Here is a 22,190-nt window from a genome sequence, read left to right on the forward strand (position 1 = left end):
GTACGCAATGAAGGTGCATGCACATGGTGCGCTGATACGACCAGCTCACTGAGTTGATCCGCTGTATATTCATGTGGGCCCCCCACAGCAGTGCCAGGGTGGGGTGGTATGGGACCACATTCTGATGCACCCATGATGGCCGGTAGTACTGGTAGCGCAGGGTCGCAGGGTCGATGACAGGTGTGGACTCTTGGTTTGGCGCCCATGGGAACTTGTACTTGCATACACCAGATGCACAGCAGCCAGCATGGCCACCAGACAAACAGATGTGCATCTGTTTGCGCAAAACATGATGAAAAAGGTCGTGCTGGCAGGGCTCTTCAGGCTGCTGCCAGTACTCTGCCGTGTAGGGGCACAATGGATGGCTATCATCCCCACGGTACACAGCGGGCACACAGGCAACAATCTCCGATGCTACCCGGTCCACATCCTCTGGGTGCACCCACAGCACTGTGTGCATGCAGGCTGTGCCGGTTCTGAACCTCATAACACACCACCCAGTTGGTGACGCGGCCAAGGGCCCCGCCAGCCTGGACTGCCCCGCGGCCCGCCTTCAGCATGTCGGTCATGAAGGACTGCATGCACTTGTGGGCGATGAATGCATTCTCAGCTGGGGCGTCTTGCCATGTGAAGCCAGCACAGAAGCTGCAGGCAAAGTACAACAGCACAGCACAGCCGGAGCAGTGCATTCATGGGTGATGGGTGACCGCGTGGCATGCTGGGTGGGGACAGGAGGTGGACAGCGCCATGCAAGAATGCTTGCCAAGTGATGCAGATTGAAGTGTGTGCGACTTACTCCTGCAGCTTTTGCTCTACCGACTCGACTTCGGGCCAGCGTGTGGGAGACACTTCATCGGTTGTGAGTGTTCGAAGAACGACAGCATGCCAAAGCGGTCCACCATGCACAGCAAATCTTGAAGGTTGCTGCGGTGCCATGCAGGCGTGTTGGGCAACGTGGCCGGCAGCTTGTGCTTGAGAATGTGACGGATGGCGTCCTCATCACTCGCGTTAGGGTGCTGGGACTTGTAGTCGAGGAGCACACTCTCCAGCACGGCCTGTACATGCAGGCGGGCATGATGGTCATGTCATGAAGTTCTACATGCATGTTGTTGCTCGGAACCTGCAAATTGTAGCAGCTGGGTGGGCATCCCTGTCCAATATTCCAGCATGCATCATGTGCAGCATCTTTAGCATACCCACCATGCACTCACCTCTGTATTTTGCTCTTGCAGCTGGGCACTCTGGTGAAGCACATACATGAGCAGCAAGTACGGCTTTCCACACACTGAAAAGGCACTTGGCGCGGTATGCTAAGTACTTGACCAAGGTCGTGCCGCCCATAAATGCGCCAACACCAAAGGGAAACAGATAGGGGAACATGGCCATCTCCACAGACAGGCCAAACTGATAGTCCAGTGGGCTCCCGTCTGCAGCAACAGCCAGGTTGAGCTCAGGCCGAGTGGGCACCCACGGAACCAATGTTCCCGCGGTGTACATCACGGGTGCATGCTTCATGGCTGCATGCTGGATGGCAGGCACAACCACAGATATCAGCGAGTGAGCTGCCTCTGCTGTTTCCAGGGTGGCCAGCACAAGTGGTTTGCAGGCTTGCTCACTGGCAACAAACGATTGCACATCAGCTGGAGAAAGGTATGGCAACGGGTGATTGGGCGGGACTTGTTCAGCAACGGTGAGGAACTCCCTGACGAGCGGGTTGTGCTGCATGCTCCATCCCAGCACCTCCTGCAGTGCCGGGGGCAGCATGTTGACGCAGCGCGTGGAGTCGTGTGCCCAATCCAAGACCAGCGCTTCCATGCAATGCTGCTGCTGAAGCTTGCCAGCAACAAATCCAAAGGCTGCTGGAAAAAAACCAAGTCCAACATCCACTAGGCCTATCCGCAGTTGGTCGATGGCGTCCAAGGACACGATGGCCTTGGTATAGTCTGGTGGATGGAAGGCCAGATACTCTGCTCGCTCATTGCCACTGTTCACCGGATGCAATGGAGCACAGTGTGGACACAGGTGCCACAGGCCTTCGGGTGTGGTCATGCTGCCGGCATGCAAGCTGTTATGGAATGAGTATGGCGCAATGCCAGCACTGACAGGCTCCACAGTGGCCCATCACTTGAGGTCATCGTGCAGGTCGGTGCTGGTGACACCGCACACGGTGCACACCACAAGTGCACTGGCCAGCAGCACGCTTGTGACAGCACTCCAAGCCGCAAGCTGCACAGAGATGCCGAGGCTGTGGCCGGCGCCACTGCGCCAGGATGCTCCGAAGTACCCAGGAATGTGTTGCTCAGCATCTGTTACAGCAGGACTGGGTGATGGTACTTCAGATGGTCGACAGTGCTGCTGGCGTGTTGGCTGTGCAGCAGTGCTGCTGCGGCGGTGCTGCTGCTGCTGCTGCTGCTGCCCCTGCTGCTGCTCCTGCCGCTGCAGCTCCTGTGGGGGCTGCTGCTGCAGCTGTGCTTGCTGTGATGACTGCCGTGTTGCTGCAAGCAGGCGCCGCATGTCAACCGCAGGTCCGTGCTAATCAGCCCATTCCGCCAAGACCTGCTGCACAGTGAACTCACAGCGGCTGTCCATCCCATGGACAGCACACACTTTACCAGCCCGCTCAGCTGACGGTGTTTCTGACATGCAGAGGCCAACCGCGCGACAAGCCGCGACGAGATGCTGGTGGTGTTGCCCTGTCCACACACCCGGCAACATATCCAGCAGGCAGTAAGACACAGGGGTGCCAGCGAGGCCCATCTGCCGGATGAGGCACACTTCCGTTGGCACTGTGCTGGTGCCCCAATAGCAGATCTGCAGCCCATCCGGGTCAAACACTGTAAGCGCAATGTTGAGAGCATGGGCAAGAACCGCCAGCTCCACATCGCCCGGCAGCAGCCGGTGCTGCTGTAGGGCTTCTCTATATTGCACCGCCGTGCAAGTGCTGGGGAGGCTGCTGGCATGGGCATGTAGCACTTGGAAGCGCATCGAATCCCAAGACTCGGCAATGGCGCCCACCACGGTCACATCAGTGGCACGGGCACATCAGTGGCACCCGCGGCAATGAGAGCATGATGCACGCAGTCCAAACACGTTGCGTGGGCATCGAGCGGCACGACAGCACAGTTGCTAATGTTGCTGCGAGCATATAGTGGCACCGGGAGTTGCCCTGCATAGCAAACATCAGCAGTGTGCCCCGTTCTCAAGATGATGCGTGTAGACTTGGATGTAGCTGTGAGCAGTGCCTTCAGAACAGCCCTAACCGTATTTCCGCGAACTGCAGCATAGCCCGTGACACTCCACGGATCACATGCCCACATTGGCACACGCTTACCGGTGCTGCAGGATGGCTCTGCAATCCCAATGCGAACGCAGGTTGGTTGTAAATCGATTAGCATGGATGACGTGTTGGCTGTTTCGGTATCACTCATGTCGCCACACACGCAGCCATCATGTGTATGCACCACACGGACGGCTGCGGCACCATGCGGACCTTGTCGGATGGGGTATTATGCAGCAGACAGTTACACAGCCATTGTAGCTGTATATGGACACGGTTGGGCGGTTGAAATGCACCTCGTCATCCCACTTTCCACAGTCACCAGGATAGGAAATGGCATACATGTGCATATGTTACATTTCTTGGTCACTGAATAGAGGCGGACTAATGTGGGCAGGTACCAGATGAGCGGTCCTTCCATATACCACGGCCATAACCCACAAGTATGCCGCCCCTTGGTTCTCACCTTACCACGTAAACGCTGACCGAAGCCCAGAAGTGCGCCGCGTCTTCATCTGCATAGGCACAAGCATGCTTGGTTGATTCTTGAGATGCGACCCCGGTCTTTCGTACCGGATATGTTGGCGATGTTGCATAGACGCTGCAATGCAATACAATGGTCGACCCTGCCAACCAAAACTACACATGCTCAGCTGAAGATATTCCCGATGCGCCAGGCCCTCCAAAAAGTGTGCTGCCATGCGCGCGCCAGCTGCCGCACTGACAGCACCCACCGCGAAGATGTCTGCATCAGCCTGCGCCCCCGACAATCGCTGAGGCACGGGCTGCAGCGCGTTGTGAATGCAGCCGCCCGCCAACACCAGCCCGTCCCCAGAGGGCGAACCATGCTCCGCCCTCAGAAGCAGTCCCTGCTCTGCAGCCCAGGCGCGCGTGCTGGCCAACGCCTGCACCACGATGCCCAGGATGTTCCTGCTGACGAAGTCCATCACCGTGACGCCGCACAGCACATGCTTTTCGCGGCCGTATGCCGCCGACGTGGACTGCAGAATCTCGTTCGCGCGCGCGCTGGGCAACGCCACGCATTCCCGGAGCGGGAATGCCAGGGCCCAGCCATGAAGGACATGCCGCCGAATGATGTCGAAAATGGCTGCCGCGGCCACATCCCTCATCGCCGACCTCGCCTGCTGCCCATCCTCCGCGTGCACATGAGTGATGTACTGCACAGTCTCTACCTCTTCTGGGCACGCCACTGATACTACATTGGACAGCACGGCCAGCGACGTCGTGCAATTGTCCATTATGGACGCCAGCCGCGCCAGCCGCTCCAGATCTGTGTTCGCCACCGCCTGCAGCATTTCAAATAGCTTGCTCACAACTTGCAATGCGAGCGCCTCCACGACTTCCAGTATGCCGCACGGTGAATTGCGCGCTGGAAACCGCGAACGTTACTTACTGCCATTCTTGGAAGTGCTGGTTATCGTCCACACAGTAATGTGCCGAGGTGGCCGCTGGAGTGCCAGACGTCTGTCGCCGACCAACCAGGCTGTACAGTACTCCGCTAATTGTCTTTTTTTAAAGGCACAACACTTCGAATCATACAGAAATTTTATACTTTTGTGTCATGACACCTACTCGGCTTTATGTACACCCCGCGCTACTTCCAAGCCGCGCTACGTCCTGTGCCTTTTCGGGCCTCGCGTCGCTGGACGAGTCCGCGGCTACAGCACCGCCGGCCGCTCCGCCTTCCGCGACGCCCCTTCCGCCGCTTCGCCCGACCTACCATCTAGCCTTGAGGTTGCATCTTCATCAACTCCTGCACTTCACCTCCCGCATTGCAACTCCTCACCGCTACGATCGCTGTTGCCGCGGTTGCCGGCAGTTGCCGGCAGTTGCCGGCGGTTGCCGCCTCGCCGGCAGTTCTTTGGAACTGTTCGCCTTTGCCAACCGGCGCACAGCCGGATTGCGCTTTGCGCTTTTTCGCATGCACCGTATCTACATGCCGGCGAGGCATCGTTCTCGTCCGCGTGTGCTTCATTGTGAATGGTCTGGTTCTGCTCTGGATCGCTAACATTGCGAGGAGCGTTCGTGTGCCCAGACCGCGCTGGCCAGCCGGGGCTCTTCCTTCGGCCGCGAGTAACTCTCGCGCTTCGTAAAGAGGCCCCTTTCCAAACAATTTCTCACGTCTTTACAGTTGCGCAACGCCGTCAGCACCATGTCCCCAGTGCCGTCTCCTCACCACCTAACGCACTTTACTTCATTTCATACATTACACACCAATCCTGTCCGAACTCGCGTTCACAACCGTGCGGGCAACCTGCACGCCGCTCCTGGCTTGCGACAGCTTTATGTTGTGCTCGGCGCAACGCGCCGCTTTCACATTTCAGGATGACCACCCATGTCCATGGCGCTTTATTCATTTCCGCATACAACTTGTCCCAGCGCCCCACCCGTTACCGTTGCTGCCGTCGCCCATGCTCGCCATGCGAAGACGTACTGACCGCCCTGATTCAGCCCGCCCCCTTGAAGCGTCCATTTATACATGTCGCGACATGTATAAATGCCAGCCTGTGTCGCCTACTTTTTCATACATTTTCCTGTTTCCATTTTTTGGCTTATTGACCGAACTCCCCTTTGCGGACGGCAGCCAGCCAGACTTTCGCTTCGCTGACACCTGCTCTGCTGTTGTAACCTCGCACAACATGCCTCCGAAAATGGCACGCCAATCACAAGTCCCACCTCAGACCCTTTCGCCCACCAACTTGGGCGCTTACGGCACGCCTTCGCCGAGCCTGCCGGCGGGCTCTTCCGCCGGCGCCGCAGCCAAGCCACCCGTCAACATAGCTGACCTGTGGGCGCAGCTAGCAGCGGCGTCGCCAACCGGCGGAGGCCGCGATCGCTCCTCGCCGGCCGGGGTGCCGAGACGGCCGCTCACCTTCAAGTAAGCGCCTCATCTTCCGGTACTAGTAGCCGCCTTGCCGCGCCGCACCCTACCAAACATTCCGCATGCCATCCCTGCTGTGCACCCACGCTCCTCTCCGGCTGTCCCATGCATCCACCATCTTGAGACGGCCTGCTGCTGCCCCTCGTACCGTCAGGCAGCAACTGCTCTTGGGAAGCATGTGATGTCACGACGAGGACGTCCTGCGCGCAAACCACACCAACGCTGAGTTTAACGTGCTCCTGGCCGAGGGCCGAAAGTACAGGGACGACTTCCAGGCGCAGCACGGCGCCAAGCCCGCCAGCAGTAAGTCGTCCTACCTTGCTGCCCATTGCTCACTTGCGCCAGCCGCCGTCCCCCGTGCCCGCTTTCCAACTGCCCGGCCATGTGGCCACAGCATCCTTATGTCACGCCCCGCCCCTGCATGCCTCCACTTCCGCCCCGCCATCCCGCCAAACTCACATCCACCCTCCCTCCCTCCATGCCCGTGCAGCGTTCTTGTACAACGTGACGGCAGAAATACACGAGGGCGACATGCCGGACAAAGCGACGGCAACGCACACGACAATCATGCAGCTGTGGATCGCGGCTGCCGGCAGCCTGCGTGTGGATACCGCCATTGCGCTGATCTATGATTACGGCATGGATGCCGGCACCGTCCTCAAAGCGGACCAAGACTTCGCGCTCTCGGTGCTGACGGCCGCGCAGCAGGCGCGAGCGTCGGGCGCCCTCCTGGCCACAACCACGCCAGCCAAGCGAGCCGCAACCAGCCCTGCCGAGCCACATTCCAGTGCCCCCGCCCGCACGTGACTATATACCATCACGTGCGCACCGACCGGCAGGGTATACGTCGGCCAGTCCCGGGACCCTCAACGGCGCTTCCAAGCTCATGCCCGCAACCCACCCAGCCGGATGAAGGACGACGCCCGCTGCTACCAACCCTTCCGAGACCACTTCACCCTCACACGCCTCATGTCCACCGCCAATCCTGCTCTGGCCCAAAAGATGGAGGCCCTCTACATCGCGCAGTTCAAGGCCCGGGGGCCGGGCGGCTACAATGTGCTGCATGGGCCGCCTTCTGCCAGCCCGGCCTTCTACGCGATGAGCCGGCAACGCGCCGGCAGCACCCACACGCCCACCGCCGTCACAGTCCAAGACGATGACGCCCCAGCCACGCTTGCCTAGCCCACACAGCAACTGGACACCTAACGCTTGACGGATAGGGTCCCATGATTTCGACGCTAGGCTTCTGGACATTGAGCAGTGGCTGTTGTATTTGGGCACGATCGCACTTAGGGTTTCATTCACGTTGCATACATGTCCAACCTTAACTCGTGTGTGAACGGCGGCTGCTGCCCATACGGACAACAGCGCTTGGGATGGTCTATTGTGTGAGCGTTGGGGGAAGGGGGGGGCCCGCTGCGCTCCTTTCTATATCCGCTCGTCGCGTGCTCGGGTGCAAGTTGGTAGCGTGCGAGTTCACCCATCATGTTGCATGTTCTGGCATGGCCATCCACGCGCGACATGGAACTTGTACCTAGGCCTTATTCTTCGTTCCTACATCATAGCAAAGGGCCAACGCGACGTGGCCTGTGCACGCGCTGTTGCTGTGGTGCTGTTCTTGTTCTTGTTGTGGTTGCTGATGTTCTTGCATACGCGCGCGCGACGACATGACTGCATGTACATTGCGCCGTGCGCCACACGCCCTGTAAGCAGCTTCGACTAAACAGCTTCGACACTAATCTCACATTCCAATATGCCACTGCACTTTCCTCTCCAGCCTGGCCACATTCTCTTCCTCGCAAACATACTTGGGCACCTTACAATCCAACACCATACGTGCTTTGGATACGCGGGCAGCTGCTTCACAAGGACCCCCCTCTTTATATGGCAAACGCATGCCTGGAATCTGGTTTTGACTTTCCGCCGTACAGCAAACGCGGAAATGCGGATTCTCTTTTCGCACTTCCGCCAATCTGGGCTTTGCTGCGGAAAGCGTGACGAAACCTATTTCCGCAGGTTTCCGTTTCCGAAGGTTTCCGTATCGGCTCGTTCCCTGTGTTCCAAGTTTCGAATTTTCACCATGGTACAGCGTTCTTTAGACATCGCTCCCTACACCCTTCCATACATCCCTTCATCCCGTGATGACAATGAAAGTGCTCCCGGCCTGGCGTCTCGTGAGCTCACAAGCGAATTGGAGTGCCCCCCGGGGTCTTACATCGTTTCTTCCTCCATCCATCCTTCCCCTCACCCCACACCCCATGGAGGCCTCCAAATCCCTTCACTCCGCCTTTTCTACCCGGCAGCGCGGGGCCCCCCTACACACACACTCCCTCTCTTACACACACACACACACACACACACACATACACACACTCGCATCAACACACGTACTGGCCAGTTCTGCAGCGCAGCGCGTGCAGCCGCGTGGCCATCCCCATGTGTTGCCGCTCCTCCTCTCCAAGCTCGGCTGCTCTCTGCCCACCCTCCTGTCTCTCTCCCCTCTCTGTATCTCTCCGCCTCTCTTTCCTTCCTGATTTTCCCCTTCACCAACGCCACAACACGTCGCGAGGGAAGAGTCCACACCGGCACATGGCCACAGATGGAACTGCCCGCGTTATGGCGGGTGTGCGGGCGCTAGCGAGATTCCTGCTGCTGCTGCTGCTGCTGCTGGCGACGCTGGTGTTGCCGATGTCTGCCTGTTTGTTGCTGCCCTACCAGGTGCTACCAGATCCGTGCGCCTTTCGGTGCTCTGCGTGTGCCCGCCGGTGTGAACCCCTTAACGTGCGTGTCGTACAGAAACCCAAACCGCGTCACCGTGTCGCACCTCCAGGGCCCCCCCCCATCTCCTTGAGGCCGCCGACTCCCCGACGAACCCTCCCCCTCCCCCTCCCCCTCCCCCGGGCCCCAACAACAACGACATCAAGAACAACAGCTTTGAACCGACAACAAAAAACCCTAGAGGCTCAACCACCTCTCTAAACCCCCTCACTCTCACATTCACTCTCTCACGCACACACACGCACAAATATACATATATACATACAGCTCCCTCACGGGGCCGCCAGCAGCCTATCCACCAGCTCCTCGTACTGGGCCCACTTGGGCACCTGGGACGTCCATTCGCGCGGGAGACAGGACATGCCGCCCTGCAGCGCACACAGATTGGGGAGGGGAAGAGGGGGGAAAAAGACGAACCACGCGAGCGAGTGAAGCTGCTGCCAAGAAGAAATTAGTGGTGCGACAGATGTACAGGACGGTAGCAGAACTGACCAGTCGGCGGTGGGGGGAGCGGGCTAGTGTTTGGGATGGGGGGGAGCGAGCAACGGAAAGCACTCCAGGCCGTGGACGTAACCCCGGAAGCACAATCTAAATAGAAGATGGGCCTGCCGTATCCACTTAACACCAACCACCAACTGTCAACCGCAAACCACTACTAATCACATCAACTGTAAAAGACGCACCTCCGCCGCCAGCAGCGCGCCGATCAGCAAACTGCGCGAGCAGTTGTCGCCGCCCGCCAGCATGTTCGCCCGTACGGCATCCACGTAGCTGTTGCCGTACTGTGCCGCCGCCATGGCGACGTTGGTAAAGGCGGCGGGGTTGCCGCACGCCGGGCCGTTACACCAGACGGCCAGGGCGAAGGGCGACAGACTGTCACGAAGTGCCATGTGTTTGGACACCATCTCGACCATGTACGGCACGGGCTCGTACGTCAGCTCTGCGAAGGGGAACAATCGGGCGCATGCAAAACACAGACACGCGCGGGGGAGGTGGAGGGGGGTGATTTTAGCTTTTGTAGATGTGGGGTCGAAAGTTCATTTGCCGAGGGAAGGACTGCACTCGCTACTGCTGGAGGTAGGGAAATGATGATAGCATGTTGAAAACAAACTATTGCACATACATTCTTCCGTCAGTATGATTACAGTACAATATATATCGTTTTTTAACAACTTTACTTTTTATATTCTTTTTCTTCCTCTTCTTTTATCATCGTCACAACATATCCGAAAACTCCCTCTCCTCGCACCACCAACCCCCCGGCTAACATCCCATCACCACCGCCACCGCCACTACACCCACCCACCCACCCACCCCGGAGCGGCTGCGTCCTGGTCGCCAGCGCTCGCTCCACCAGCGCCCCCATGTCGGGTTGCAGGCCCCCCTCGCCCACGGCCCAGGACAGCGCCTCCGATACGGACTGGCCCTGCAGTGCACATCAAGACCCCCCACCACGGGGGCAACACAGGGGGGAGTGGAGGGGGTGAGAGAGACAGAAAGAAATTGGTGTGGGGGAAACATACATACATGTGCATATGTCCATGTGGGATGGATATATAGGTGTATGTCTGTCAGTCAGTCAGGAAGGGAAAGCACCTATCGATGTGTCCAAACTGCAGTTGAGGACCGCAGGAAGCCCAAGCTACCGAGGGCTTTTTCCTTGTCTCGCACCAGTGGTGTACCAGTAGGGTTCGTGTGGCCGGGGGCGAGAGGGGAACCATGCCATGTACATGAAACATAGCATTGAGTGCCGGGCGGCGTGGGGCCCACATTGGGGGGGAGGGGGAGGTGTGCGAGGAGGAGGGGGAGGACGAATCACGTGAGCGAGTGAAGGTGCTGCCAAGGGAGGTGGGGGTGGGGGTGGGGGGAGCGGCCCCGGCTCCCTCTTCCCGGGTTGGACCGTTCGACGCACCTAGGGAAGCAACAGCTGGCGCTACTGCTGCTGAAATGTTGGCACTACTGCTGCTGCTGCTGGCACTACTGCTGCTGCTGCTGGCACTACTGCTGCTGCTGCTGGCACTACTGCTGAACTGCTCTTGCTATTGCTGAACTGCTGCTGCTAGGGGGAAAACCCAGACAGGCCGTACAAGAAGGCCGTACGCATGCACACACCGCTAAACCCTCCTCCTCCCCTTTCCGACCCCCGGGGGGTTCGTGACCTACCAGAACCACCTTCTCCAGCAGCAACGCCCCCGCCATGCCGTACGCAACCGCTTGGTCGTTATTCTGTTGGACCCGTACGGCCGCCTCCATCTTCTCCCTCAGCTCAGGCTTCCCCGCATAGCGCGCCACCAGCAGACTCGCCTGCCGGGGTGTATGTGTGTATGTGTGAAAAGGGGTTTGACTTTGTGGAGGGATTTGGCGCAGGGGGACGGCTCGCCTGCTCCAAATCCTAAACCTTTGACCAGAATTTATTTGTTTATTTGGCAACATGCAGCACATACAGTCTTCATCTAAAACATTAGTTGAGCCTGATTCGTTTTATTCTTTTTTAAGAGGTTTTAGGGTTTTAGGGTTGTGAGTGGGGTTGGCAGCCGAGGGGTAGGGACGTGTGATGTGTTTTGCCTGCGCGTAAGGGTTAGCGCCCTCAGCGGGGCGCCTGCCAGTGGGGGCCCCTCGTCCCCCCTCCTTCACCCCCTCCAGTACGTTAGTCGTCCGGCCCTTCGGAACAATTACCGCCAATACGCCGTTGCCGTACCCGTGCCGTACTACCACACTCTTCTCCTGTTACCTTTGCAAAGCAGTTGGCCTGGAAGTCATCTTTGTCGCCGAGCTCCTTGCCCCTCTTCCCCTCCTCCCAGCCCGCCACGATGCTCCGTACACTCCGGTTGCGGTATGCGTCTGGCTCCTCCGCCGTAAAATAGCCGTACATGGCCTATGTACGGAAAGGAAAAGAAAGGCGGTGGGATATACGCAGGTACTTAAGTATCGGATATTCTAGCTTAGAATATCGTTATATATATACATATGCATATGTAACGATGTGCGATTACAACCCATGGGTGCCCCAATGGACAGCTGGGGGCCAACGCCCCCTCGCGAGAGAGGATTGGGAACCCAACACAACAATCGCTATGCCGTATGCCGCCGTACTAATACCGTACACCGGATTTGAGGCCTTCCCGTCCCCCGGTCGATACACCGGCAGCCACAGGGGCCCCGCCCGCTCGTCCGTGCACCCACCTCGCCGTACTTATTCTCGTCCAGCTCCCCTCCGTTCTCCGCCATACTCCGCAACAGTGGAATGAGCTCGTGACCGTACGGACTGAGGCTGCCGTACGGGTGCTGTGGGGTGGCAGGGTTGCGGCGGGACTTATGTTTCGGGGGAGGGGAGTTACGTTTCTGGACCTTTTTCCTTCTTTAGTGTTCTTTTGAATACTCATTTTCTTCTTCATACGACAACATTCATGTGGGGGGCTGGGCTTTTGAGTTCTGGCTGCGCTGGTTACGCTTCGGCTGGTGGTTCTAAACAGGTAGGCTCCGAGCCTAGGGCCCGGGGCCACAGGGGGGCTCCCCCGCATCCGCCCTACCAGGGAGGGGGCGTTCGCACCTCGTCCTTTGTGGCCCTTTCCCCCCCCTCACCCCTCACTTCGTTACCTCCAGGTACCTTCACCTCCCTCCTGGACTGCCACCCCCCCCCTTCCATCCCCGTCCAAACCCATACCCTCCCCGGCCATTTCCCGCCCGCTTCCCGCCCCCCTTCCCCCCCCGGCTCTCTCTCTCGCTACCTACCTACCTACCTGCCTACATGCCTACATGCCTACCTTGTAAAAGGGGCAGGAAGGTTCTGGAAAGAACTCCGGCGTGGCCTCCCTGGACTTGCTGGCCAGTAGGTCCTGGATCTTGGGGACGTCGTAGATCCCTGGGGGTGGTTGGTTGAGGGAGGAAAGGAGGGGGGTTCAGGTGCGCCAACTGACGTCCAAAGAAAGCACACTGCCAAAGGAATTTGAAGAGAGGGGACAAGGGAGCAGGGAGAGGGGAGCACCTAGCCACGGTGATGATAATTGGTGATGATGGAAGGGCAGGAGGAGGAGCAGGAGGTGGAGGAGGGCGAGGAGGTGATATGAGGTGATGATAGTCGCATAGGGCGGCCTTATGAGCGGTCCAACTCCGCTAACGCAGCAATCCACAAACCCCCGCAAACCCCAAAATCTACTTGTCTGACTTTTTATACCATGCTTACTAACCACTCTTTGCTTTGTATCGTAACTGATTGTAACTGACACGAGGGCGAGATAGTTTCTGCATTTTGGTATAGACAACATAATTATTGGCTGGAGCTGGAGGAGCTGGAAAAAAACCTTTGATTATCTGGAGTGGAGCGGGGCATGTGTAATGGATATTTGGGAGGGCTTGAGGTGGTTGAATAGGTTTAGATCGACGGCTATACTGCTTTACTACGGGGGAGATGGTTCCGTGAAGCACCAGCTGGAGGCAGGGCAGCAGGGATGGGGGTGGCTGCGTGTGAAAGGTGCCAGAGTCTACGACGTCTTTAGAAACTCACAGTGGAGGGGCATGCTTGCCGCGTCTGCAAGCAAGCCGCCCAAGATAGCGGCCTTGGCGCGCTCCTTCACGTTAGCCTTGTCCGCCATGGTTGTAGCTGGCGCAGCCATAGGCGCGGCAGCGTACAATTTCGCCTGGGATTGGGCATTATGGGGTTGGAGGCCTGTGACTGTCAGTGATTATAGCTTAAGTAATTCCATATTAGAGTCCGCTTAGAGCGTCTGACGTTTCTTGCCTTTGATGCACGGGTGGTTCTTTTGAGCGGCCGGAGGACCTGGTGGCCAGAGAGGGAGCGCAGAGCCATGCAAAAATGTCGCGATGATCACTGACGCGTTGTTACTATGAGCTCAAACAGAACTTGACTACGCTCGGAAAATTAGACAGCTGTCATATGCCTACTATCATATGTGCTCGCTTGCTCCAGAGCCTTGGTAACAGGTACGGTCCACGAGAGACGGACACGCCATCAACCTTACACCTTACTAGGAGACTACTTGAATAAGTGTTTTTCTGTTATAATTTCCATTCGTTGCGGAGGTTTGATGTTTTGCAGTCCACTGTAACACCTACGCCCAGTTTCGCAAGAAGTTTAGCACTGCAGCTCAGCTAGAGGAGGAGGAGAAAACCTAACAATTTGTCCTTGCAGTTCTGCTATTTCTATCTTTCTCGCTAGGAAATGGCATCAGCTTACAGGACCCACCATGGCGTGTTCGACGTGGAGAAAGGTGGAGTGATAAATGCTTTTGCGGAACGAACTATTCGGCAGGGCTTCGTGCGTAAGGTTTTTGGTAAGCATCTCTTACGGTTGTTTCACGTTGTGTTGTCAGCTTAGGCGCCTGTTGTGGAAACCTCTGTAGAATCAGAGAACCGGGCCCCAAACCAAATGTGCGAGATGCGCCTTGAGATGTAAAGCCAGTACAGGAAATTATTGGATAAATGAAGGCCTGGGCGCTTTTCAATCGAACGTAACATAGCATTTTCTTGTGTATGCGTTCTGACCTAACTCCGGCTTCCCCTGACCGTTTTCTTTATGCGTTAAACAGTTTCTCTTAAAAGTCGTCACAAATAGTATTTGCTTGAGACTGACGCGTGTCCTCACAGACTTTGATAAGTGGCAGCACATGAGCATAGATAGTTCCGGTGAAGCTGCGATTGATAATATAACTGGACCGCTTGCGGGACTGTCAGCTGCCTCCTTTTGCCCCATTCCTTAACCCCTCCTCATCCCCTCTCACCCTTATCACTACAGGCCTCCTCGCCGCTCAGCTGGCCCTGACCACCGCCATCGCCAGCTTCTTCGTTTTCTCCCCTACCGTGAAGACCTACCTTGTTGCCAACCCCTGGATCCTGCTCGTCTCCCTGATCGCCTCCTTTGGCATCATCCTCACCTTCACCTTCTCCTCCTCTGCCCGCCAGTCGCACCCTCTCAACCTAATCCTCCTCTTCGCATTCACAGCCGCGGAGGGCGTCTTAGTGGGAGCCGCCAGCTCCCATGCCCGCACCGACGCCGTGGTTCTAGCTTTTGGCCTGACTGCCGGCATCACCGCCGCCATGGCGATCTGGGCCTTGACCACTAAGCACGACATTACCACCAGCGGCTCTGCGCTGTATGCAGGTCTTCTAGGCCTTATCTTTGCCGGCTTGGTTGGATTCTTTGTCCAGACAACGGCATTCAACATTGCAGTGTCGGGCATTGGAGCTGTGCTGTTCAGGTTGGTACCTGCTTTCGGGGCCTTATGGACGATCCCTAGGTAGTGGGGTGGAGTTGGGGTGTTGGTGTTACTGCACCGGAGGCTGCTGCTGGGTTGATGGCTGGCGCAGGAGGAAGGCTGTAAGTGGCTGCACAGCACTGGTCCAGTTCTCGTGACTGTTAATCTGCTTGTGTTCGCTGTTCTCACCAAACCCACCAAATCTCCCGCCCTCTTCCCCTTCTCGGAGTTTTGTAAAACCCAAATTTCTCCCTCCCTCCTGCTCCTCTTCCACGGCCCTTCCGTACGCCAGCATCTACATTGCGTACGACGTGCAGTGCCTGCTGGGAGGTGATCACAAGTACGCCGTATCACCCGACGAGTACGTGATGGGAGCTATCGCCATTTACCTGGATGTCATCAACCTCTTCATGCACATCCTGAGACTGCTCAGCAGCAATCGCGGCTAGGTGGCCAGCGGTGGTGACTTGGTGATTTGCTAACGACCTTAATAATGACTCAACGACTCAAGTTCTCTCTGAAAAGTGGACTGCGGGAGGAGGTAGATTGCCCGGCGCAGTCTTGGAGTACATGGATGGTGTGCGCCTGTATGCTGCGGGGCTTGGGTGGCATTTTTGATGTGGAAGGATGCGGTCCATGTAGCCCTTGTCACCAACCGAATGGCGGCCGACGGAATAAAGGGGAACGGCCAGCCGAATGGTGGTGGTTGCCCCAGAATAGGCGAAGAACTTATCGCCCAATTGTAAGAGGTATGAAGTCGGAGTTGCGAGGTCCTTTATAAAAAATCTTCCTGCTTCCGTATGTGTGATAAGTGTGGCAACTTGTGTTTACGTTGCTACAGAGCTCATCCAGGGTGGCTTACGATTTGCGCTTAGCTTTGGCGACCGGTTTCAGGATGTAGCAGTAGCCTCACACACACTGACGTGGATCCTGAGTGTTTCCAGCTCTGCGGCTCGTGGACGCATTCCCACTGCGTTGCCTTGTGAAGCTTGTAACACGACTTGACGTCAAACGTACATCAGTAGCCCCAAATCAAGTTGTCATATCCTCAAAAATGTGATAGAGCTGGACATACGGACTGGAACTCGCTCAAGGAGGGGCCTATTTGTGCCAACTATCGCTGATATACCGTTCTCGTCTATCAGCTCCCTCCAACTTATGCAAGCAGTACTGCGGTAGTCTTGCATCCGGTTAGCATCTATCGGCGTCTTAAATCAAGCTTGGGGAAGAGCTGTTACTTCAGGACAACTACTGGAGGACGGTGCCATTGTCCTCTGAGGGCAACAGTTTTACATGGCTTCGGAGCTAATCGTGTCCAGAAAAATTACGCGCTCTGCGTTGTGCGAATAGCGCTGCAACGCGATGCTTGCTCATCGCCAACACGCTCCAGTATCAGCGCGTAGGAACCAGGCTTGTCCTGTCCGTCGTCGCGTCGTCAGCCGCACCATGGCAACCATTCAGCGCTTTGACACAGGTCCTCGCCTGAGCGAGATGGTTATCCATAACGGGACTGTATACCTAGCAGGCCAGGTATGTGTGCTCCCACTACATCACGATGGATTAGAAGACAGGATTTTGGCGACCAATTGGACAACCGAAACAGCTGTTGGACATTAGGGTGGATGGATCGGCATGCGGTATTACTTGTAGGTACCTGAGGACACTAGCGTAGATGCCAAGGAGCAGACTGCCTCGGTCCTCAAGCAAATTGATGAGTTGCTTGCCCGGGCAGGGACCGACAAGACCAAGATCTTGTCAGCTCAGGCAAGTCTTCTTCATAAAACTCCTTGCAGTGCTAACACCTACCTAAGCATAACAGGTCTTCCCGGCGATTGACATACCCCTTGCCCACTGGCAAGCAGCGCCCCCGCACTCCCCGTCCGCTATGTGCGCATGGCCACTGTACGCAGAAGGCGCTGCTGTTGCAACGCGCATACTTACAATCAACGCCTTGAACACTGCCGCCATGTGGCCCTTGCAATAGCTGCAGGGCGACCGCGACGGGTGGTCCGCCCGCGTTGTCCGGTCGCGAGACAACTTGGGGAAATGCGATTTGTATTATTATGTTATCCCGCAACTCCAATGCACGCCAAATCCTTATTACCGGTCAACTAAGCAACACTGGTCACTAACTTTTGATGAAGTTTCGCCTCCTTTACTGCGCTTTATGATTCCCAGGTTTTCCTGCGGGACCTGGCGGACTTTCCCCAGATGAATGAGGCATGGGACGCCTGGGTCCCTGCGGAGCATGCTCCCACTCGCGCCACCGTGGAAGCCAAGCTGGCCGACCCGGGCTGGAAGGTGAGTGCGGTGATGCCGTCGTAACGTGCCGTACTGTGTGTGATCTGATAGGCTAACATTGTAGGCAACCGTCGAACCCCCTGTAAGTCAAAAAACAGGGAAAAAGCTCGCAAGGAACCTTCTGGAACCTTTTACTTAGGATCCAGTCGCTTGTGCAACTTGTGCAAATTCCTATCACTGTCGCTTATCGTCGTCCATCCGCGCATTTATACCTCCGGTCGGCCCTATTTGTCTTCCTTTGCGTGTGGCTTGTCTGGTCTGCAGGTGGAGATTGTGGTTGTTGCTGCGCTCTGAAAGCTGTTGTGTGAGACGCTGGTAGCCGTTGAGATGTGTATGACGGCTTTGGGGGCGCCCGCCGTGCGCCTTGGGTCATAACCAAGGAAGCCCTTGCGGCACCATATGACGTGTACGTTGCAGCGATCGCGGTTGTAGGATGAGGGGGGTGGGAGTGCGAGCCACGCTGGTTCCCTGTAACCAAATGTCAACTCAATTCGTCTCAGCTATTGCATTGTTCAAAGTGAATGCATGCCAATCTCTGGCTACATGCATACATCCATGCCTATACCCATGCCATCACATCAAAAACAACACGATATCTGGATCCCTCCTGGATCCCGTATCCACCAACCGAACGCACACACAGCAAAGCCAGGGAAGCAACGCACTGACCGCCGCCAAGGGTGCGCCCTGACCAACACCCCGTGCCCATCCCCCATAGACCTAGCCCATACAGCCCCTCACATTCGATCCCGGTTTCTGTCCCCCCAGTAAGCTGTCTTCCCTTGCTGCTACCGCTGCCATTGCTGCGCCCTTTTCTATCATCTCTCAACCGGTCACGGCGGCCTTCCGGCCCGATGCCACAACGCTGCAGCACACCCTAAAAGCCCTACAGCTCCACCACGCTCCACTACCGCAGCGGCCTAGACATTAGTGGTGGTGTCAAAATTAAAGCAGTGCCAGGACAGCAAGGTCAGCATCAATGACATGGGCTCCTCCTACCTTGGCAGCAAATGAACTGCTGTCCCACCATCATCAACACGACCCGATCAAACAGCCAATATGCCTACCGCGCCTCTTGCATCTCATTCATGGACGCACGCGCAGGTCCACAACTCCATCTAAAGAACGCAAACACATTACGCAAACACGGCTCTTGTCGCAGAGCCCAATTCAATCCGGTTTAGCTGCTGCTGCCACTGCACTCCATTCCCCCAGCTTTGGTGCCCCAGCGCTTGGCTCATAAAACGGAGTGCATAAAAAAATGGGAAGACATTGCATCATTCAGTTGGTTAGTTGAATGTCCTGTTTGGGCGATATCCTCTGGTCAGGTTTCTGCATGTCCTGGTTCATTCATGAAGTACTTCCCTGTCCACACCATCAAATAACAATACAATTTCCTGCCTACCGGTTTTGTCAGCGAAGTAAAGTAAGTTCGTTGCAGTCAGTTTCCCGTCATGACGAGCACAAGGTGTGTCAGGTAGTAAAGCGGCACCACCACGTTATCCAGCTGCTGAGTAACCGCTTCCAGCAAAGCCACGCTACCGGTCACCACCGCAAGCGCAACCCACATGTACCAGGACAGCGCCCACCGCACATCCATCCACCACACCACCACGGCCCAGCTACCCAGCATCGCCGCGGCACCGCTCAGCGTCCCCTCCCATGTCTTCTTGCCGCGCAGGAACAGCCGGCGGCGGCCCAGCAAGAACCCCACGCACGCCGCCGCAGTGTCGCCACTTCCCAGCGATACGAGGCCGCTCAGACCTAACACCGTCCGGCAGCTCGGTAGCAGCCGTGCCGCCGCTGCCGACAGCGGCGGCGGCGACAGCGGCGAACCATGCGACGGCATAGGCTCCGCCGCCTCGCTACCGTACAAACCCGCCATCATCGCGCCTGCGGCAGCGCCACAAACAGAATCTCCCAGCCACGCCGGCACCGCGATGCCCAGCAGCAGCGTGAAGTGGGTTACGTACACGGGCCCCGAGTCGCGCGCGTCAGCAAAGTCCGCCATGAAGCTGCCAATAGCGCGGCGCAGCCCCATAGGCCCCAGGCAACGCAACATCTCCAAAAACACCAGCACCGCACCTGCCACAGCCAGCGACGCCTGCAGCATGCGGACGTCCCAGCCAAACGCCGGCAGGAACAGCACAATTGCTAAAAGGTGGTAGCCCTTGCGCATGACGATGTGTGGCACGCGCAGGACACGGAACAGAACCGCCAGAAGAACCGACCGCCGCCGCCGCCATCGCCCTTGCTGCTGTTGCTCAGGTCCCGGACAGAGCGAGCCTACATTGGCCGCTGTCACAGTCGCGGCGGGCCCACTTAATCGGGGTGACCCGCTGAGGCTTCCAGGTTGTCGTTGTTGCTCACAGACGATGGAGCCGCGGCTAGGCCTCCGGCCGTTGCACCGGTCGACTGCCGCGTCCGTCTGCCCAAGCCCCGTCCCCACCAGCCCACGGCCGCAAGGCCGCCCTGCTGCCACAGGATCAGTTTGCACCATCGGTATCGCGGGTTTCCCTTGCTCAACCTCATCACCCTCCTGCTGCCGCTCCAGCTGCTGTGGTAAGGTTAACTTCAGCCCGACGCCGTGCTCCACCTGCTCCACCTTGTGATTCTGTAATTGCTGGTGTTGCTGCTCTTCCTGCTCCTGGCCCCGGGCTGCGCTAGCCAATGACACCACGTACATGAACGGCACCGCTACCGCCAAGCAACCGAACCAGTAGGCCAATGTGGCCAGCCGCGGCCGCGAAGATGCGGCCACGAACCGGCCCAGCACCCACAGCGCGAGATCCGTCAGCATGGCGAAGGACAGCACGGCGCCCCCTCCAGCAGCGGCGCGGATGCCTGTCGCCACGACCCGGTCCAGCGTGTCGCCATCCATGCCATCGCTGGCGGCCATGCGTCGCACTTGCAACCCAGATGATGCGGCATCTACAGGTACTAACCCTTCACAACCCGCGTCTACATTGCTACAACTAGCAGCTGCCCGGCGCAGTCGGAGAGTCGCGGCTGCTGGGGCGCCGACGGTTCCCTTCGGTAGCACCCCTGATGCGGCATTCCAAACTGGTGGCAACGCCGTCGACGATGAGGCGGACTCTTGCGCCATGCAGCTGCGCTCGTTGCTCGTGCCCCGCTCGCCGAGCAACGCGGCGGCGCTGCACACTGCCATCATGACCACCCAGAACAGCACCAGCATACAGAACGCCGGCACATGCATGCCCGGGTCTGGCTCTACCAGCTGTACCACGTGGGGCGACCAGAGCACGTGCAGCAGGCCCTGCCGACTTGCCCCCGCCAAATAGGCGCAGCTGCCGGCTGCCAGCGCCAGCAGCCCCTGAACCAGAATGCCGACCTCGCCGGGGGTAAAGCTGCGCGGCAGGGCTGCGGCTATGTGGTCCAAGAAGGGGACGGTGGCGAGCAGCAAGGCGCCCTGGAGCGCCCAGGCTGAGGCGGTGATGTCGTGCGGCAGCTCGAAGACGCTGCCTGGTAGGAGTAGCTGTGGGCTGGACGGTGGTGGCGGTTTTGCAGCGTGGAGCAGCGCGTTTGCGGCGGACAGTAGGCAGCCGATTATGGTCGCAGCAAGGAAAAGCCGCCGGGCAACAGGGGAGCCGGGGAGCGGCGGGGATTTGGCCCTGGCACCCGCAGGGTCAGGTGGCCTCAGGGTCGTTGTGGCGCCTAGCTGCGGTGCTTCGGGGACTGAAGGCGTCGCCGAGCCCGTGGCGTTGGTTTGGGTCAGTGATTCCTTCGCATCGCTATGTGCAGCATTTGGCTTGCTGGCCCTATCCGCGTCGCTGGTGGCAGAGGCAGTCCATGCAAGCCAACACAGGACTTGAAAGGATGATGTCAAGAATAACCGAGCCGCCTGTTGCCACCACCCTGGAGCAGTCGGAACGAGTGAATTATGGTAGGGAAGAGGGGCCCTTTAGTTGCAGCGCTTCATGGGAACCCGGCAGCCAAGCTAGAGGACAGGGTTTTGACTCACATGAGCGGGTCGCCACAAACACGGACGTCGCCAGGCTTGGAAGCACAAGGAGGCCCTGCGCGAGTCCTGCTTGGCCACATGCTCGGAAGACGTAAAGAGGATGATCTGCAGGACACCAACGCATGGCCCAAATTGCGCGATGGAATGCCCAGAGCTGTTATGTCCATCAAAGTCTAGGCCTTTACCTTGGAACCATGACGGCCCGCACCAATCCAAAATCGAGGCTAAGACAGCCAACATAGCCATGCAAAACACATGGACTGCTGCTCCTGGCCCTGCATACATCCACAAGGAGTCAGGAGCTAACCTAGAAGGAATCGGGGCCATGATATTGAGCAATTGGCATGGCCAGCAATCATTGGCTGCTGGCAGAAGCCCCAACACGGCGACAAACCTCTCTGACCCTGCAGCGCCGGCCCAAGCAGAGCCATACCCAGGCGGACGAGGGATGCCGCCTGGAGCACGGCCTCAACATTTTGCGGACTCCACATCCGTCTCGAAAATGACGATCAGCCTTCGCCTTGTTCATGGCTAATTTGCCGACCTTTGACGAATTATCCCAGTCATCGCGATTAGGATTCATACATAGCGGAATAAAGAGTTTGCGGGATTATTCCCGAGCACCCTGTATGAAGTTGGTTGACCAGTCGTTGTACATCGAAAGACCAAGAAGCGAAAGCCCGCGTAGCTTAGAAATGTTGCATCAGTATTTACTACGTTAACATACATGCACCGCAA

The 22,190-nt window shown here is 57.6% G+C and overlaps 6 protein-coding genes across 6 annotated transcripts in view; 3 read left to right on the top strand and 3 right to left on the bottom strand.

Annotated features, from left to right (window-relative positions):
* VOLCADRAFT_85991 (uncharacterized protein) overlaps window positions 1–5,249 on the bottom strand; it is a gene marked incomplete at both ends in the record, with an annotated part of 5,873 nt that extends 624 nt beyond the window's left edge. The window contains 10 exons of the mRNA XM_002946038.1: window positions 50–430; window positions 495–645; window positions 817–1,055; window positions 1,201–1,984; window positions 2,126–2,306; window positions 2,706–2,950; window positions 3,744–3,792; window positions 3,851–3,878; window positions 4,012–4,584; window positions 5,085–5,249. Of these exons, the coding sequence (XP_002946084.1) occupies window positions 50–430; window positions 495–645; window positions 817–1,055; window positions 1,201–1,984; window positions 2,126–2,306; window positions 2,706–2,950; window positions 3,744–3,792; window positions 3,851–3,878; window positions 4,012–4,584; window positions 5,085–5,249 (2,796 nt within the window). The remainder of the gene's footprint in view (window positions 1–49; window positions 431–494; window positions 646–816; window positions 1,056–1,200; window positions 1,985–2,125; window positions 2,307–2,705; window positions 2,951–3,743; window positions 3,793–3,850; window positions 3,879–4,011; window positions 4,585–5,084) is intronic.
* Window positions 5,250–5,937: 688 nt separating this feature from the next.
* Window positions 5,938–7,361, top strand: VOLCADRAFT_85992 (uncharacterized protein; the record flags this gene model as incomplete). The annotated part of the gene is made up of 4 exons (XM_002945680.1): window positions 5,938–6,150; window positions 6,374–6,482; window positions 6,670–6,982; window positions 7,019–7,361. The coding sequence occupies 4 exons, from the start codon at window positions 5,938–5,940 to the stop codon at window positions 7,359–7,361; spliced, it is 978 nt and encodes a 325-aa protein (XP_002945726.1).
* Window positions 7,362–8,371: 1,010 nt separating this feature from the next.
* On the bottom strand, window positions 8,372–13,594 carry VOLCADRAFT_102702 (uncharacterized protein). Its single transcript, XM_002946039.1, has 9 exons — window positions 13,462–13,594; window positions 12,722–12,819; window positions 12,141–12,242; window positions 11,689–11,832; window positions 11,121–11,261; window positions 10,272–10,383; window positions 9,641–9,897; window positions 9,234–9,325; window positions 8,372–8,579 (listed from the first exon to the last, which is right to left on the bottom strand). The coding sequence occupies exons 1-9, from the start codon at window positions 13,568–13,570 to the stop codon at window positions 8,558–8,560; spliced, it is 1,077 nt and encodes a 358-aa protein (XP_002946085.1). The 5' UTR covers window positions 13,571–13,594; the 3' UTR covers window positions 8,372–8,557.
* Window positions 13,595–13,810: 216 nt separating this feature from the next.
* VOLCADRAFT_72329 (uncharacterized protein) lies at window positions 13,811–16,178 on the top strand. Its single transcript, XM_002945681.1, has 3 exons — window positions 13,811–14,248; window positions 14,710–15,172; window positions 15,462–16,178. Exons 1-3 carry the CDS (start codon window positions 14,137–14,139, stop codon window positions 15,616–15,618), a joined length of 732 nt encoding a protein of 243 aa, XP_002945727.1. The 5' UTR covers window positions 13,811–14,136; the 3' UTR covers window positions 15,619–16,178.
* Window positions 16,179–16,526: 348 nt separating this feature from the next.
* Window positions 16,527–17,958, top strand: VOLCADRAFT_109542 (uncharacterized protein). Its single transcript, XM_002945682.1, has 4 exons — window positions 16,527–16,699; window positions 16,820–16,933; window positions 17,348–17,470; window positions 17,735–17,958. The coding sequence occupies exons 1-4, from the start codon at window positions 16,532–16,534 to the stop codon at window positions 17,762–17,764; spliced, it is 435 nt and encodes a 144-aa protein (XP_002945728.1). The 5' UTR covers window positions 16,527–16,531; the 3' UTR covers window positions 17,765–17,958.
* A 953-nt stretch (window positions 17,959–18,911) lies between these two features.
* On the bottom strand, window positions 18,912–22,023 carry VOLCADRAFT_102705 (uncharacterized protein; the record flags this gene model as incomplete). Its single annotated transcript, XM_002946040.1, has 3 exons — window positions 21,638–22,023; window positions 21,453–21,557; window positions 18,912–21,346 (listed from the first exon to the last, which is right to left on the bottom strand). Exons 1-3 carry the CDS (start codon window positions 21,777–21,779, stop codon window positions 18,912–18,914), a joined length of 2,682 nt encoding a protein of 893 aa, XP_002946086.1. The 5' UTR covers window positions 21,780–22,023.
* Window positions 22,024–22,190: the final 167 nt, after the last annotated feature.

The sequence above is a fragment of the Volvox carteri genome, assembly GCF_000143455.1.
Source record: "Volvox carteri f. nagariensis unplaced genomic scaffold VOLCAscaffold_1, whole genome shotgun sequence".
In the NCBI taxonomy this organism is placed as follows: domain Eukaryota; kingdom Viridiplantae; phylum Chlorophyta; class Chlorophyceae; order Chlamydomonadales; family Volvocaceae; genus Volvox; species Volvox carteri.